Source organism: Lactuca serriola, chromosome 6 (genome assembly GCF_051521515.1).
Source record: "Lactuca serriola cultivar US96UC23 chromosome 6, Lser_US96UC23_V15, whole genome shotgun sequence".
Taxonomy (NCBI): domain Eukaryota; kingdom Viridiplantae; phylum Streptophyta; class Magnoliopsida; order Asterales; family Asteraceae; genus Lactuca; species Lactuca serriola.
Window position 1 is genome coordinate 133,784,093 of NC_136413.1, and position 13,999 is coordinate 133,798,091.

The following is a 13,999-nucleotide window of genomic DNA, read 5'->3' on the forward strand; positions in this document are numbered from 1 at the left end:
ATTGTGAGCCATAAAATATAAAAGAGTTAATATTTTAATAACTAAATATGAATAATATCATAATAATATAGATAAATACTTCTAATATCATAACAAAATAAGTTAACATGACTAACAAAATAATAAGCATTGTCTAATTGGTGGCGTTAACTTATTTTGTTATGATATTCTACCAAAAGTAATAACTAAGCGTTATATAATCGATCGCGTATGTAATTAAACGGGATTTTTAAAATATTGTTTATTGACAACTACTTCTGCTAGTTCTTTATTTGGTAGCCATGTATCTTATTTAGTTATACAATTATGTCATAAATAATCAGATATGAATAAATTATATTCTCTAAAATAAGAATTCATTAAGAATAAGCTTCTTACATTTTGCCTTCCCCAAAATGGAATTGAATCAACAAAATTAGTAACAAGCTAAAGAAGAAGGGGCAAAATTGCCAAAACGATTAAATAAAGGGTGTGGTTTTTTTTCACCGTCACGTGAAGAAAATTAAATTCTCTATTTTCTTCTTCCCTCCCTCCATCTCTATATAAACTCTCATCCTCCGATCACCAGATTCTCTCTTTGGCATCTTCTCAAACTCCAATCTGCGTTGTTTTTCTCTCTTTGACCTCTGAAATCCACTCACAAATACACACGAAAACCGCACATATACATAGTATTCTGCGTATAAGTCTCAGAAGAAGCTGCTAAAAGAGTCATCGGAAATGGCGTCGCCGTCGAATGAGCAGATGAATCGAGAAGAGACACCGACGGTTAAAGAATTGATGCATAAAACGAAAATAATTCAGTTCTTTGGAAGAAGTACTCCGATTATACTTCAGAAGGACAATGGTCCATGTCCTCTTCTCGCTATTTGTAATCATCTAAAACTCTTTTACTCCTTTTTAGGGTTTATTGATTTTGCCTAAATGATTCTTGAAATAGATTGGTTTTATGTTTGAGTTAGTTAAATCGATGATGATTTATTTACTAGGGAATTTTTGCGGTATCATGAAGTGTTTAGATTGGATTTAGCGTACGTTTTAAGAATCACTGACAACGATTACGCGTTTAAGTTAACTTGTTACTTTAAACAGTTGTTTTGTTGCTAATTACTTAATTGGTACACATTCGCTGTTCATTCAAAATTTAGGTCAAAATCTCAAAATTATGTTAAGGTTTGGAGAGAAGTGATTATTGATTCAACTGTATGTAACTTCATACCTAATTTTTAGTTAATTTCGGTCTTCTGACAGAATTCTGAGGTATTATTCAATGATATGATTGCAATCTGGTAATCAACTTGCTTGTACCATTATTAAGGATCACATGATGGATCATATAGATAAAACTACAATTTGATAATCAAAGTTTGCAATTTATGGTAGGTAACATTCTCTCATTGAGAAACAATTTAAGTCTGAGCCCAGATGTAGCTGAAGTATCACAGGAAAAATTGCTTTCACTTGTGGCAGAAAGATTAATTGATTCAAACAGTAATGTGAATGTAAGTGAAACCTCTTTTTTTGATACAAAGGTATTCTTTGTTGCTAAGATGAACAAGTAGAGAGGAAAACATTCTTGTTCTGATTGATTTTGGTCCTTTTTAATTTGTTACAGAACAAAGATGAAGGGTATGTTGAAAATCAACAACAGAACATAGCCGATGCCATTGATTTACTCCCTCAACTTACAACTGGCATTGATGTGAACATCAAATTTACAAGGTATGCTTTTTCTTTCTAGTTCATCTCTCTATATTTTCCCCTTCATAATTCCAGATTTACAACTTTCAAATCTTTGAACTGTTACAGAATCAATGATTTTGAGTTCACAAGGGAGTGTGCAATATTTGATCTGTTAGACATTCCGCTTTATCATGGTTGGATTGTTGATCCACAGGTACATTCTGATTCTGCTAAGCCATTTAAATATCCATATATGTTCAACATGAACTATAATTTAAATATACAATATTGGTGTCAGGATTCTGATACTTCAAATGCAATTGGGTCAAAGTCCTACAATACTTTGATGGGAGAACTAGTTGCTCTTGAAACTCAAAATATGACAAGTGTTTCTTTAAAGAATCATGAACAAGATTCTGTTGAGAAAATAGAAAGAAGAGATCTTGAAGAGGAAAATGAACTATTAGCAGCTATGAAACTTTCAACAACTGATGATTTAATAACTTTTGAAGATGAAAAGGAAAGCCATGGTAAAGAAATGGATGCTAGTGTAACAGAGAAGCAAGAAAAGAAAGATGGGAGTGAGGAAACTAGCTTAGAAGCAGGGGCAAAAACGGAAAATATTTCACTTAGTTTGTCTGGATCAGATCCTTCACCTCCTGTTGATACCCTTTTGCTTGATTCAGAAGGAGATAAAAAGATTTCTGACCAATCAACTTCAAACACCACTGTAAATGAAGTAGAAAAAATCAAGATTGATGAAAAGATTCCACATAATGTGGTTTTAGAATCATCAAAGGACATGTCACAAAATATTCTTGAATCTGAATCTTTAGTTGGCGATAAATCCAACACTACAACAAATGAAAGGCTAGAGACTACTGCAAAACAAGGTATGAAAGTATTGATAAAAGTAAATTGATTTCATTTTTGAAAAGTTATAAAAGAAATTACTTAAACTTTGTGGTGTTTTCAATTATAGGGGAAGTGATTAGGAGTTTTCTGAACAACAATGCGAGTCAGTTGACTATATATGGGTATATTTTGCTTAGTTTTTTTATTTTTTAAAATTTAAATTTATTTTTCTTTATAAAACAAGATGATGATTTCTGTTGCTTACTAGGAGGACCTTCTTTTCTTTTGGTGTTGCAATACTTGCAGCCTTTTTTCCCTTCAAGATGGTTTAAAAGATCGTGAACTTTGTGTGTTTTTCAGAAATAACCACTTCAATACCATGTTCAAGGTTTGTTATCATTATTATTTTTTTTTAATTTGGTAGATTAACAATTTCTATATATATATTTTTTATAAATCTCAAGTTGTTTTCAGTTTGAAGGTGAACTATACATTTTAGCTACAGATCAAGGCTACTTAAATCAACCTGATTTGGTATGGGAAAAACTGAATGAGGTATATATAGTCTCTCCAAAAGTTAGTAAACATTAAAAATTTAAATATGTTTAGGGGGTAGAATGAATATTATTGAAGTAATGGGGAAAAATTTAACATATAATGTGGTTTCACTTTCAGGTGAATGGTGATACAGTGTTTGTTAATGATAACTTCAAGAAATTCAATCCACAAAATCAAGAAACAAGCACATGGGATGAGCAGAATGTGATGGCTAATACTGCTGTATTTTACTTCTTACTTCCCTTATTTTAAATATTAATTAATTTATTTATTTATTTATTTTCTATAATTCTAATTTTTAAAATTTATATTCCAGGATTATCTCGCAAGAATTGACAATTCCGGTCAAGGAAACGCTGGTCTGAGGTAATTAATTCAATTTCAAAGTACAATGCTATAATGTGTAAAAATATATTATATAGAAAGTACAATGCTATAATATTAATATATGTCATTTTATGATAGCTCTGATATGCAATTAGCCATTGCCCTTCAACAACAAGAATTCGAACAACAACAACAACAACAACAGCAACCACAACGTGAACGTGTTTTGCCACAGTCACCTACCACTTCACGTTCAGGGCTTGTTGTGGGTCCCCAGGTAACCTACTTTCATTTACTTTTATTTATTTATTTTAACTTTTAATCTTTTTTTTTTTTTTTTTTTTTTTTTTTTTTTTTTTTTTTTTAAAATTGGCAGCATGTGCATCCATCGAGGCCTAGACAGGATCCAAAGCCTTCAAAGGACAAGGACAAGTGCACTGTGATGTGAGAAACTTGGGATAGATAGATACTATTTGGGCACACGTGTGATTTTTAAACTCAGCTCCCTTTTGATGTAAATGATGTAGGACTATTTGGTATATGAGACATGATGAGTGTTTGGGGTCTTGTACCATGTGCATAGAATGTTGTAAACACAGATTACCTTTAGACAGTTCACTACTTATCAACACATGTTTTAGTCCTTTTAGCTTGTTTGTGTTCCATTTTGCTTACAAAAGTGAAGTCATCCAAGTTGCTACAAACTTCTCCATACTTTGCTTTCTTATTTTTCTTTAAATCATAACTACTTTACATATAATTTTGGGTGGGTGATACAGGTCGATAAATGACTTCCTTAACACTATCAAGGATGCTATTTCCAGTGAACCCATCTTCTGTAGCATAAAAGAGATTTAACACATTGCTTGTACTCCAAAATACATCCTTACATGCTCTTGGAACAATGCTTCCTTCTACTTGCACAACTAACTTCAGAAGTTGTTCCCTCTTGCTGTTAATCATCTTCTTCATCTCCTCTACAACCTCTTGTTCATCACTCATGTGCAATGTCACAGCATTCAGTTTTCCCGCCTCTAGTTCTCTCTATAACATTTTGTAAATATATCCCCTTATTAGGATCAACATTTCTAACATAAATCAAACAAAGTGTAACATATTATACATACCTTATAGCTTTGGATATCATTCAAAATACGTCCCTGAGTACTCATTAGCTTAAACAAGTTATAATATTCAGAGCTCTCAACAACATCCTTTGACAATTTTGGCCCAACAAAGTAAAGAGCTGGAAGTACAATCGGACCTAATGCAACTGATACATAACCATTTTCCATATATTCATTCATTGTAGGAACCGATTTATCTCTCGACCATATTGCTTCCCTCAACATACTTTGCATCAAATTCGACCACTATCAAAAAAATGAGACAGATGTAATTAACTACTATAAATGTCAAAACAAATGATCAAATGTATAGGGGAATTGAAGGATTGCATTTTACAGTTTCAATAACATGATTTGTTACGCTTCTATTTTAGCGTTTATAAGCTTCTTCTCCAATCCATTTCACCGCATCCTTAAGTGCTAAAAATATAATGCAGACCTCATTCGAACAACAATCGTTGTCAACATTTACATGCCATCTGAAGTCGATAATAACAAGTTTAGAACTTGAATTAAGAGCATGTTACAAATATGAATAATATGCATGCATGGTTGAGGGATTATATAAGGATAATATACTTTTCAACACACTGAATGAGGTTCACCAACTCATCCATGGAGCCTCCAACATCAAAGAAGTCATCAATTACTCCGGTGAGGATGCTACTTTTGGTCCATGAAATACGAGCATCAGATAGCTCAGGGGTGGAAAGCGTTGAAGCAACAGAGAAGTAACAGTAAGCTGCTCTCTGTCTAACAAATTTGAGCTTGTCGAGTCTATTCTCTACCACCCACCTATAAATTAATTACTTGTTTATAATCTATCAATGGAGTCCACTTTGATATTAAAGTTGATATATTATGACATAATTAAAAGTTTATATATCGATCTGTGTTGATAGAAAATCTAACACCATGCATGCACGTACCTTTCAAGACCTTCCAATTCTACACGATGAATAGATTGGCATGCGTTGAAATCTTCCACTGCCAACCTTATGTAATCCGTGTTGCTTATGTTTGATGAACTGACCGATTACAACAAGTATTGATCATTAAAAAAATTCATCTTTTTTAAAAAAAAAAAGATTCTCATTACAATTTACATGTGGTTGACACCTCACCGAAATGTAGTTTTTAAAGTTCTTGTAGCGTCGACATTGTAATGCTCTATGTTTCTTCTAGTAGAGATGCGTTCGACACTGGCATTGAAGGGGAACCTAAGCGCTTCCTCCACCTGATTTAATTAATATAAGAAAAAAGATTCTTTTTGTTTTTGTTTTTTTTGATAAAGTCAAAAGTCAATTTTATAATACCTCTGAAAAGATTGAAGCATTTAATATTGTTTGGTCAAGGAAATCTTTCGCTTCCCCAAAAGCCAACTCTTCTTGATGCATAATCTGTGATGCGTTACACATTTGAACCGCTGCATACACGTCATCGAAAGGCTGTTTGGTAATTTCAGCCAATCGATCTACACCATGAAAACGACAAAAAAAAAAAAAAAAATTTAGTGGAAAGCTTACTTATATATAATTAATATATGTTCCTGTAGTAGTTAATTAGCAACTGGTGGTGGTGTTGTTATTTTAATTTCTTCCTATGAATACATTTTCATAGTTCAAATACATGTCACAACATGCCAGAAATGGAAGGTGATTTGTACATAACAATTTTTTTTCATACACAACAATTAGTGTTTTAAAATATTGTACTATAGGGATACCAGAGGAAACTTCATATCCATTGGTCCTTAATACCCGAAAGGCTAGAGCACAAGTGACAATATCCATGATTATTTGCTCATCCTCCTGCACCCAACATCTAATTATATGGCACATGTCATATTTCTAACCCAAGATATATATTCTGATTTAAAAAAAAAAAATGAACTTCTAAAAGATCACCTATATGTTTCATCTAAAACATTTTGGATTTCCACCCTGAAATGTCGTGAGATTCCCAGACTTTGAAGTGTGTCAACCATGCAAAGGCGTGCATATATATCAAAAGGATAAACTGTTGGGACTATGATCGATTCACCAATTAAATTTGTTAGCAAAATGTATGAGACATGCATAAGATATATATACATATAAGATTGATGATAACATGAAATGACTACCTGCATTCCCAAACTTGCTGATAAGAGATCTTAGATAATTAAGGCATCCAGCATTTTGATGATGAATAAGAAGAGCTGCAGTTGCTGAAGGCGAGTTCAAAACAGATCCATTCTTCATCTGGTATTTCTTCACCATTTTCAAGTCATAGTAATTTCCAAGTCCTTCTGAAATGTATGCCAAATAAGCTTCCCTTCCCTGTGAATAACATCTTAAGATGATAACAAATAAAGATTCGTAAGAGTCTTCTTGATTAGTCATGTCATCATTTTCACAATGGGAGAAACATAGATATGGATATAGTGCATATATACCTTGTGATCTCCAAATCTCTCTTGTATAGCATCACGCTCATCAAATCTTTTTGATGTAAAGAAAAGTGTATGTTCAAGTCCTTTGCATACTCAAACATACGAGGAAATATGATGTCAAAACCAAATGGAGAATGTTGATCATTCTTGTCAGTAGCTGAAGCAAAATTTGAGTCGATGAAACATAGACCTGAAATAAGATTGTTCGTTTATGCTGACAACATTAATTAACAGAATTGAAGAAAGCCAATATCCATCTACATACATACATACATACATACATACCTTTGTTAATTTGGTGTTCTCCAGCATTCCATCGTTTCAATGCAACAACACATGCTAAAGTTGAAGCAAGAGTATCTTTAGGTAATGAGGAATGGTGATGAAGAAGACCCCCTCCCCATGAACCATCGTTAAGCTGATTTTCCATCAACCAGTTGAGGCAATCAGGGAAACAAGGGGAATCAGGAGAGTTTGGAGAAGGGACCATAGCCACCCACGCTGTGTCATATGAAGAAACAGAAAGTTCCACATTGTTGAATAGTTTCCGAATTTTTTCTTTTGTCATATCAAAGGTCTGCATCATGTTTATAGTTAACACTTTGATATTTTGAGGGATATTAATGATACAAAATTAATGGAGCTAGCAAAACATACCACAACTGCAGGATTAGCTTCTTGTAAAGAAGAATCTTGATGATGATGCAAGGAGTACCGGGGTTGAAAAGGAAAACGATTGTTAAAGCAGGAGACTTGCATTGTGTATTTGTGTGTTTGTTAACTACAAAGAGAGAAGGATGAGTATTCAGTTAAGGCTTTAGGTCTGTGGAATGGAGACATACGGATTGATGAACCATATATAGGGACAAGAAATAAATTTATCACAATTGATAATGACCTACAAAGACTTTCCTATATGGAATATTATTTATTTATTTATTTTTTCACATTTTCACATCGAATTATTAAAAAACATCCTTATGACCCGAGGTTTAGCCGGTTTTCGATGTATTTGACACCTCCGGCGAGCCTTCAGCGTTCATGATTTTTCCAGCGAAATCTCTCTCTCTCTCTCTCTCTCTCTCTCTCTCTCTCTCTCTCTCTCTCTCTCTCTCTCTCTCTCTCTCTCTCTCTCTCTCTCTCTCTCTCTCTCTCTCTCTCTCTCTCTCTCTCTCTCTCTCTCTCTCTCTCTCTCATGAAATGGGTTACATACATCATATCTATGATAAATGACAAGAAAAACTCTCATTTCATTTTATAAAATTGTGTGTGTTCTTTGTAGCCCAACAAAGGGAAATGACATAAGAGCCTTTAAGTTTGCATAAAAATATCGGTTTTACCGTAGACATGTTTTAGGTCCAATAATATCGGATACTTTGTTCCAGGTAACCTACCAATTATCTAATGCTAATAAAGCCTTTGAGTTTTCAAAAATGTTCCAATTTACCCTTAAGTTATAAAAAATGTTTGGATTTACCCGTATTATTATTATTATTATTATTATTATTATTATTATTATTATTATTATTATTATTATTGTTATATATGTTTAATACAGTTTTAAATGTATAAAAATATTCTATACGTATATTTTTAAATACGTTTTTAAATATATAATAATATTTTTATAGATTTCAAAAATATATTTACTTGTATTTAATATTTAAAAATATATTTACTTTTATTTAGTATTTATATACATTTGAAAGCTAATGTACAATATAAACCTTATAAGTATGTATTTTTATATTTATATGTATACAATACATTTTTATATGAAGTAAATATATATTTACACCTACTAAATACAAATAAATGCTTTTTTAATATATATATATATATATATATATATATATATATATATATATATATATATATATATGTTTAAAGGAATACATAAGCTTTCAAATGTATATAAATACTAAATACAAGTATATATAGTTTTAAAAATATATTTATATTAATAAAAATGTGTGTATAAAATATTTTTATACATTTAAAAATGTATTAAAAATATATAATAATAATAGTAATAATAATAATAATAATAATAATAATAATAATCAAAATAACAATCAAAGTAATGATAAATCCGAGCATTTTTTATAACTTAAGGGTAAATCCGAACAGTTTTTAAAATTGAAGGGTTTTACTGACATTTGGTAATCGGTAGATTACCTGGAAACTGGCTAAAAGGGTATAAATGAATAAACAAAACAAACCAACTGGCTTTATTTGACTTAAAACACGTCCAAGGGTAAAACCGCCCAACAAAGAGAATGCCAACGCACACAGCTTCTTCGATTGTCTATGTGTATCACCGCATCCCTTTTTTTTTTCTTGTTGTGTCTTTGTGCGCTCTCTGATGAAAATAAGAACCAAATAAGAAGGGTACTCCTCTTCTCTTTCAAATTCGATCTCCACTTTCTCTTCCATTGTGCTGGCTCAAAGGATAATGTATCAACGAGCTTGTACATTGTGTTGCATAGTTTGTACTTTTTTGACTTTCAATCATCAGAGCAAAATCTAAAGTGAAGGACTCGTCGACGAAGTTTGATCGGAGGTTGTCGTAGATATCTTGAGACGGGATCTAGGTTTGTGGTGGTGAAGGTCTTGGTTTTAATGGTAGCTTGGAGGTTGAAAACGATGAACATTAGACGATTTTAATGGTGGCTTCGGTTGCTTAAATAAATAAACCCAGAAAACAAAACTGAGTTGTTAATAAAGAGATGAGGGGGGGGGGGGGGAGGAAGAAGAGCTTGGTGGAGGTGGTGGCTGATGAAAACGACGATCAAGAAGTTGAGGTGTGTGTGTTTTTGTGTTTTTTATTTGAAAAAAAAAGCTGGTGTGATGTCTGTGTTCTTGTGTTGTTAATTTGAAAAATTGAAACCTTATTTGTGTGTGTTACAACTTGTCGAAAAAATCGTGTTGGCCAGAGGCTCGTCGAAGAAGATGATCGGAGTATCGCCGTAGATGCAAAGACGGATGGAAACCTACTAAACCCATACCAACCGGTCATAAGATTAAGGTATGGGCAAAAAAACAAGTTTAATGAGAAAATGTTGACAAAAAAATTTTCAATGACTAAGTGTGTACAAAATGAAAAATACATTACCCTTTTAAGTCATTATCCTTTCCTATATAGGCAGGCGTCTAATATAATTTCACGTAAGACTTTATCTATTTCTTGTTTATTAATTAATATATTGCAAGTTTTTCTCTTGTTTCGTGGCCTAGCTGTTAGGGGAATGATAAAAAACCAAAACCGAATAATCAAACAAAACCAAATGATATTTGGTTTATTTGGTTCGGGTTATTTGGTTTTCAGTTAATGCGATTTGATTAACATAATAATGATACATTATTCAGTGTGGTTTGGTTTAATTTTTATTGTTTTGGTTAAAACGAAAAAACCAAATAAACTAATTAACTAATATATATTTATAATTTATATCTATGAATTAACATTTTATATATAAATTTGTAGATTAGTTACTTAGATTTCATAACTTATTATTTAGTTATTAGCCGTCATAGATTTATAATTGTTTTATATTTTGTGTTAAAAGAAAACAAAGTAACCAAATGCCAATTAACCTTAAGTTGTTTATTTCATCTTCACATACCACTAAATCTATAGTAATTTATCTCTTCAATGTATGCATTGACTCTTCAAGACAAAACATCATGAAAGAGTGAATATAATATGTTATATATTAATGTATTTTCTTTATCTGTTAAAAATTTTAGTAATTTTTGTTTCTCTTAGTTTAATATTTATATTACTTGCGAAATTTTATTCGGTTTAACTGATAAATTGAACCGAATAAACTGAAACCGATTAAATCGAACCTTATTTGATTTGGTTATAGTTAGAGTTACAATATAAAAGAACCGATAAAATCAAACCGATTTAACCGAAAACTGAAAAACACCCCTACTAGCTGTTAGGTTTCGACGTATTTAAATAAAGTCTTGGTGAAAAAAGGTTTCTAAAAATCATTCATGTTTATCTTCCTTTTTTTTAGTTCCAAGGTATCTTTTAGTTTAAGGGAACAGTTGAGAACAGACAAAACGTTTACAATTACATAGACAATCATTTACATGTTGATATATTATATTATAAATACTAACATGATGCGTGCGTTGGAAATTTTCTTATATATGAATTAAATGATATTGATAGAGAAAGTATTAGCATAAACCATAAATATCTAGAACCTTTATGGTAAAACTGGATAAATAAATCTAAAAAAGAAAAAAAAAATGTTGATAGAAAAGTATCAAGCTTAAAATTAAAATATTTATAACATTAGAGGTAAAAAAAACCGGTAAATAAAACTAAAATGTTAAAATATCGAAGGTTTTTTTTTGTCAAGATTAACATTGTTAAGAATATTTATTATCAGGGTAAGAAGTGTAATTATTTAGGATGTATTTTGTGAGTAAAATTCATGTGCAAGGTGTGGTTTGTAGTTTTATGTTTCTTTAGGAATCCAACTCACTATTTGGAATTGTGCATATACATGCACACTCAGGTATGGTTTAGTTTGGATCTGGGTTAAACTGGACTCAGGGCCGGTCCAAGTCGATTTAAGGCTCAGGATAAAAACAAAAAATAAGGCCCTTCAAAATTTAGTAATCGCAAACAATAATACAATAAAAAAAAATTAGAGGGTATTTAAAAGATGTGTTTAAAAGTTGTCAGTTAACCGAATAACAAAACAAAACACTAAACAATCGAACAACCAAACCATTTTGAAAAACCGTGGTCGGGTTGGTGGTTGGAATAAAAAAAACAAAAAAAATCATATGTTGGTGAAAATTGTAAAATAAAAATTAAACTTAAAAATGTCGTGTCTAACTAACAGATTAATATGATTTTTGTTAATAAATCTATAAAGATTAGTTATTATATATCAAAAGAAGGTGAAATTCCCATAACTAAACAGAAAAAAAATTATAAATGGTAATTGAGTATAAAAACACTAAAATGTCAAATGAAATAAATGTTTGGATGATGTGTTAAAAAAACAAAAAATTGTAAATGATAATTTTTATAATTTGGATGATTTATGAATAATATATATATATATATATATATATATATATATATATATATATATATATATATATATATATATATATATAAAAGGGTCTTTTTTGTAATTTGAATTCCAATTCAATAAAGAATTCAATAAAGTACTCAACATGATTCAAACGTAGGTTTTTAATAGTCTATTTGTTTATAATGAAAAAGGAATAAAAGAAAAAGGGACGTAAAAAAACAAAAGCATTATATAACAATTATATAACAAGAAGCGAACTTACGTCTATCATTAAATTGAAACGCGCGTACTTACAAAACCTCTAACCAACTCAGCTATTAAGACCATCTCCAATGCATTGAACTCATATGAGTTCAATGGATTGACACATATACATTCCATTTATTATACAACTTTACCCATTAAACTCTACACTCCATTAAACTCTATACAATTTAATGGATTGTCACATTATTTATCATTTTCTTTTTATTTATTATTATTTTAAAAAAAATAATTAGCATGAAATTAAAAATTAAAAACTACAATTAAAATTAACATTAATTAAAAAATTAAAATAAAAAATAATATATATATATATGTGTGTGTGTGTGTGTGTGTGTATGAGAGAGAGAGAGAGAGAGGAGAGAGAGAATATAGAGTTCAATGGGGATTGAACTCCCCATTCCATTGAATCCTAGTCACTTTCCCACAATGGGAATTTTGAGTTTAATGATATTAAACTCCCCATTAAACCCTCCATTGAACTCCCATTGGAGATGGACTAAATGTTTTGTAATTTCTTTAACAAAAACTGTATATATAGTATGAAATAGAATTAATTTTGGGGCCCCAAATCATAATGAGGCCAAGGGTTGTCGCCCAACTTGCCCACCCTATTGGGTCGGGCCTGACCGGACTTGAACCGGATATTGTACCCGAAGTATATATTTTGGTTTGCAGTTGAGGATGATCATTATTTACGTCTCACACTTTGCATCAGATATTTTTTGCTCTTATCCTTCCACTCATCTTCTTTGTCTAAAGTAGGGTTTCTTTTTCTGTGTCAAAGTTGAGTCTGTAATCAGTGTCTTGTATTTTGTTTTTTGTTTTAGTGTTAGAGTTTATGTAGGTGAGGTTTTAGTTGTAAGTTTCCTGAAAACCAACCGGATCTTATTTTTCCTTAATAAAAAGATCTGTTGATGTTGTGATAATTCATTCTTTGTGTTTGTTTGAGTTTTTGAACATGGCATTAGAGCAAGTTTAAGTCATGCGTTGTTTTTTGTTCATTTGATTGTACCTAGTCGAGTTAGGGTTTTCTTCTCTTCTTCGAGTTAGGGTTTCGTCTGTTCATCGGGTTAGGGTTTCGTATGTTCATCGAGCCTTCTTCTCGATCTATGTTCTGATTGTGTCAGATTAAATCGGGGTTGTTTATGGTTGTTCTTCGTTTTTGTTTTGTGAACTTCATCTCAGATATCGTCGTTGCTTGAGAGCAAACGTTAGATCTAACATCTTGTTACCTCTAACCGCTAATGTTAAGCCACGGTCAACCTCAAGAGCGCAAACGGTGCAATCTGAGTGGTTCCTGGTGTTTGCTAGCAATTAAATGCCATTTCTGTTCAGTGTTAAGTCTATAAATCTTGATAGACCCACGGTAAACTACTTTGTTGTGTTGCAGAGTGTGTTTGTAGAGAACTGTAAGTATTGCACACATAATTTCTTGTTTGTTCAGGTTTTATCTTAGTAGTTTATTTGTTCGTTTTTTATTGGTGTGATTACTACAACATATTGATAATTGAAGGTTGTTGGTCCTATGCCTGTATTAGCTTTTCTTCCTCTTGGAAGGTGGTTAGAGTCTGGTCTAGTACAAACACCGGTTTAGCAAGGGAACTCAGCCTGTTTGTCACATAGGTTGTATTAGTCATGGTTGGAGAAACTCCAACTCCTGGATCTAGATCTGGAACAAA

General features: G+C 31.5%; 1 protein-coding gene and 1 pseudogene across 2 annotated transcripts; one reads left to right on the top strand and one right to left on the bottom strand.

Annotated features, from left to right (window-relative positions):
- Positions 1–550: 550 nt before the first annotated feature.
- Positions 551–4,072, top strand: LOC145056877 (uncharacterized). Its single transcript, XM_079004599.1, has 12 exons — positions 551–871; positions 1,384–1,502; positions 1,616–1,722; positions 1,810–1,897; positions 1,982–2,576; positions 2,666–2,720; positions 2,845–2,926; positions 3,013–3,093; positions 3,214–3,318; positions 3,413–3,462; positions 3,562–3,700; positions 3,800–4,072. The coding sequence occupies exons 1-12, from the start codon at positions 721–723 to the stop codon at positions 3,869–3,871; spliced, it is 1,644 nt and encodes a 547-aa protein (XP_078860725.1). The 5' UTR covers positions 551–720; the 3' UTR covers positions 3,872–4,072.
- Positions 4,073–4,127: 55 nt separating this feature from the next.
- On the bottom strand, positions 4,128–7,793 carry LOC145056876 (ent-kaurene synthase 1, chloroplastic-like; annotated as a pseudogene). The gene is made up of 13 exons (XR_013685937.1): positions 7,642–7,793; positions 7,270–7,561; positions 6,988–7,174; positions 6,676–6,884; positions 6,458–6,578; positions 6,277–6,374; positions 5,867–6,024; positions 5,675–5,787; positions 5,480–5,578; positions 5,130–5,345; positions 4,888–5,029; positions 4,551–4,796; positions 4,128–4,467 (listed from the first exon to the last, which is right to left on the bottom strand). The product of XR_013685937.1 is annotated as an ent-kaurene synthase 1, chloroplastic-like (transcript).
- Positions 7,794–13,999: the final 6,206 nt, after the last annotated feature.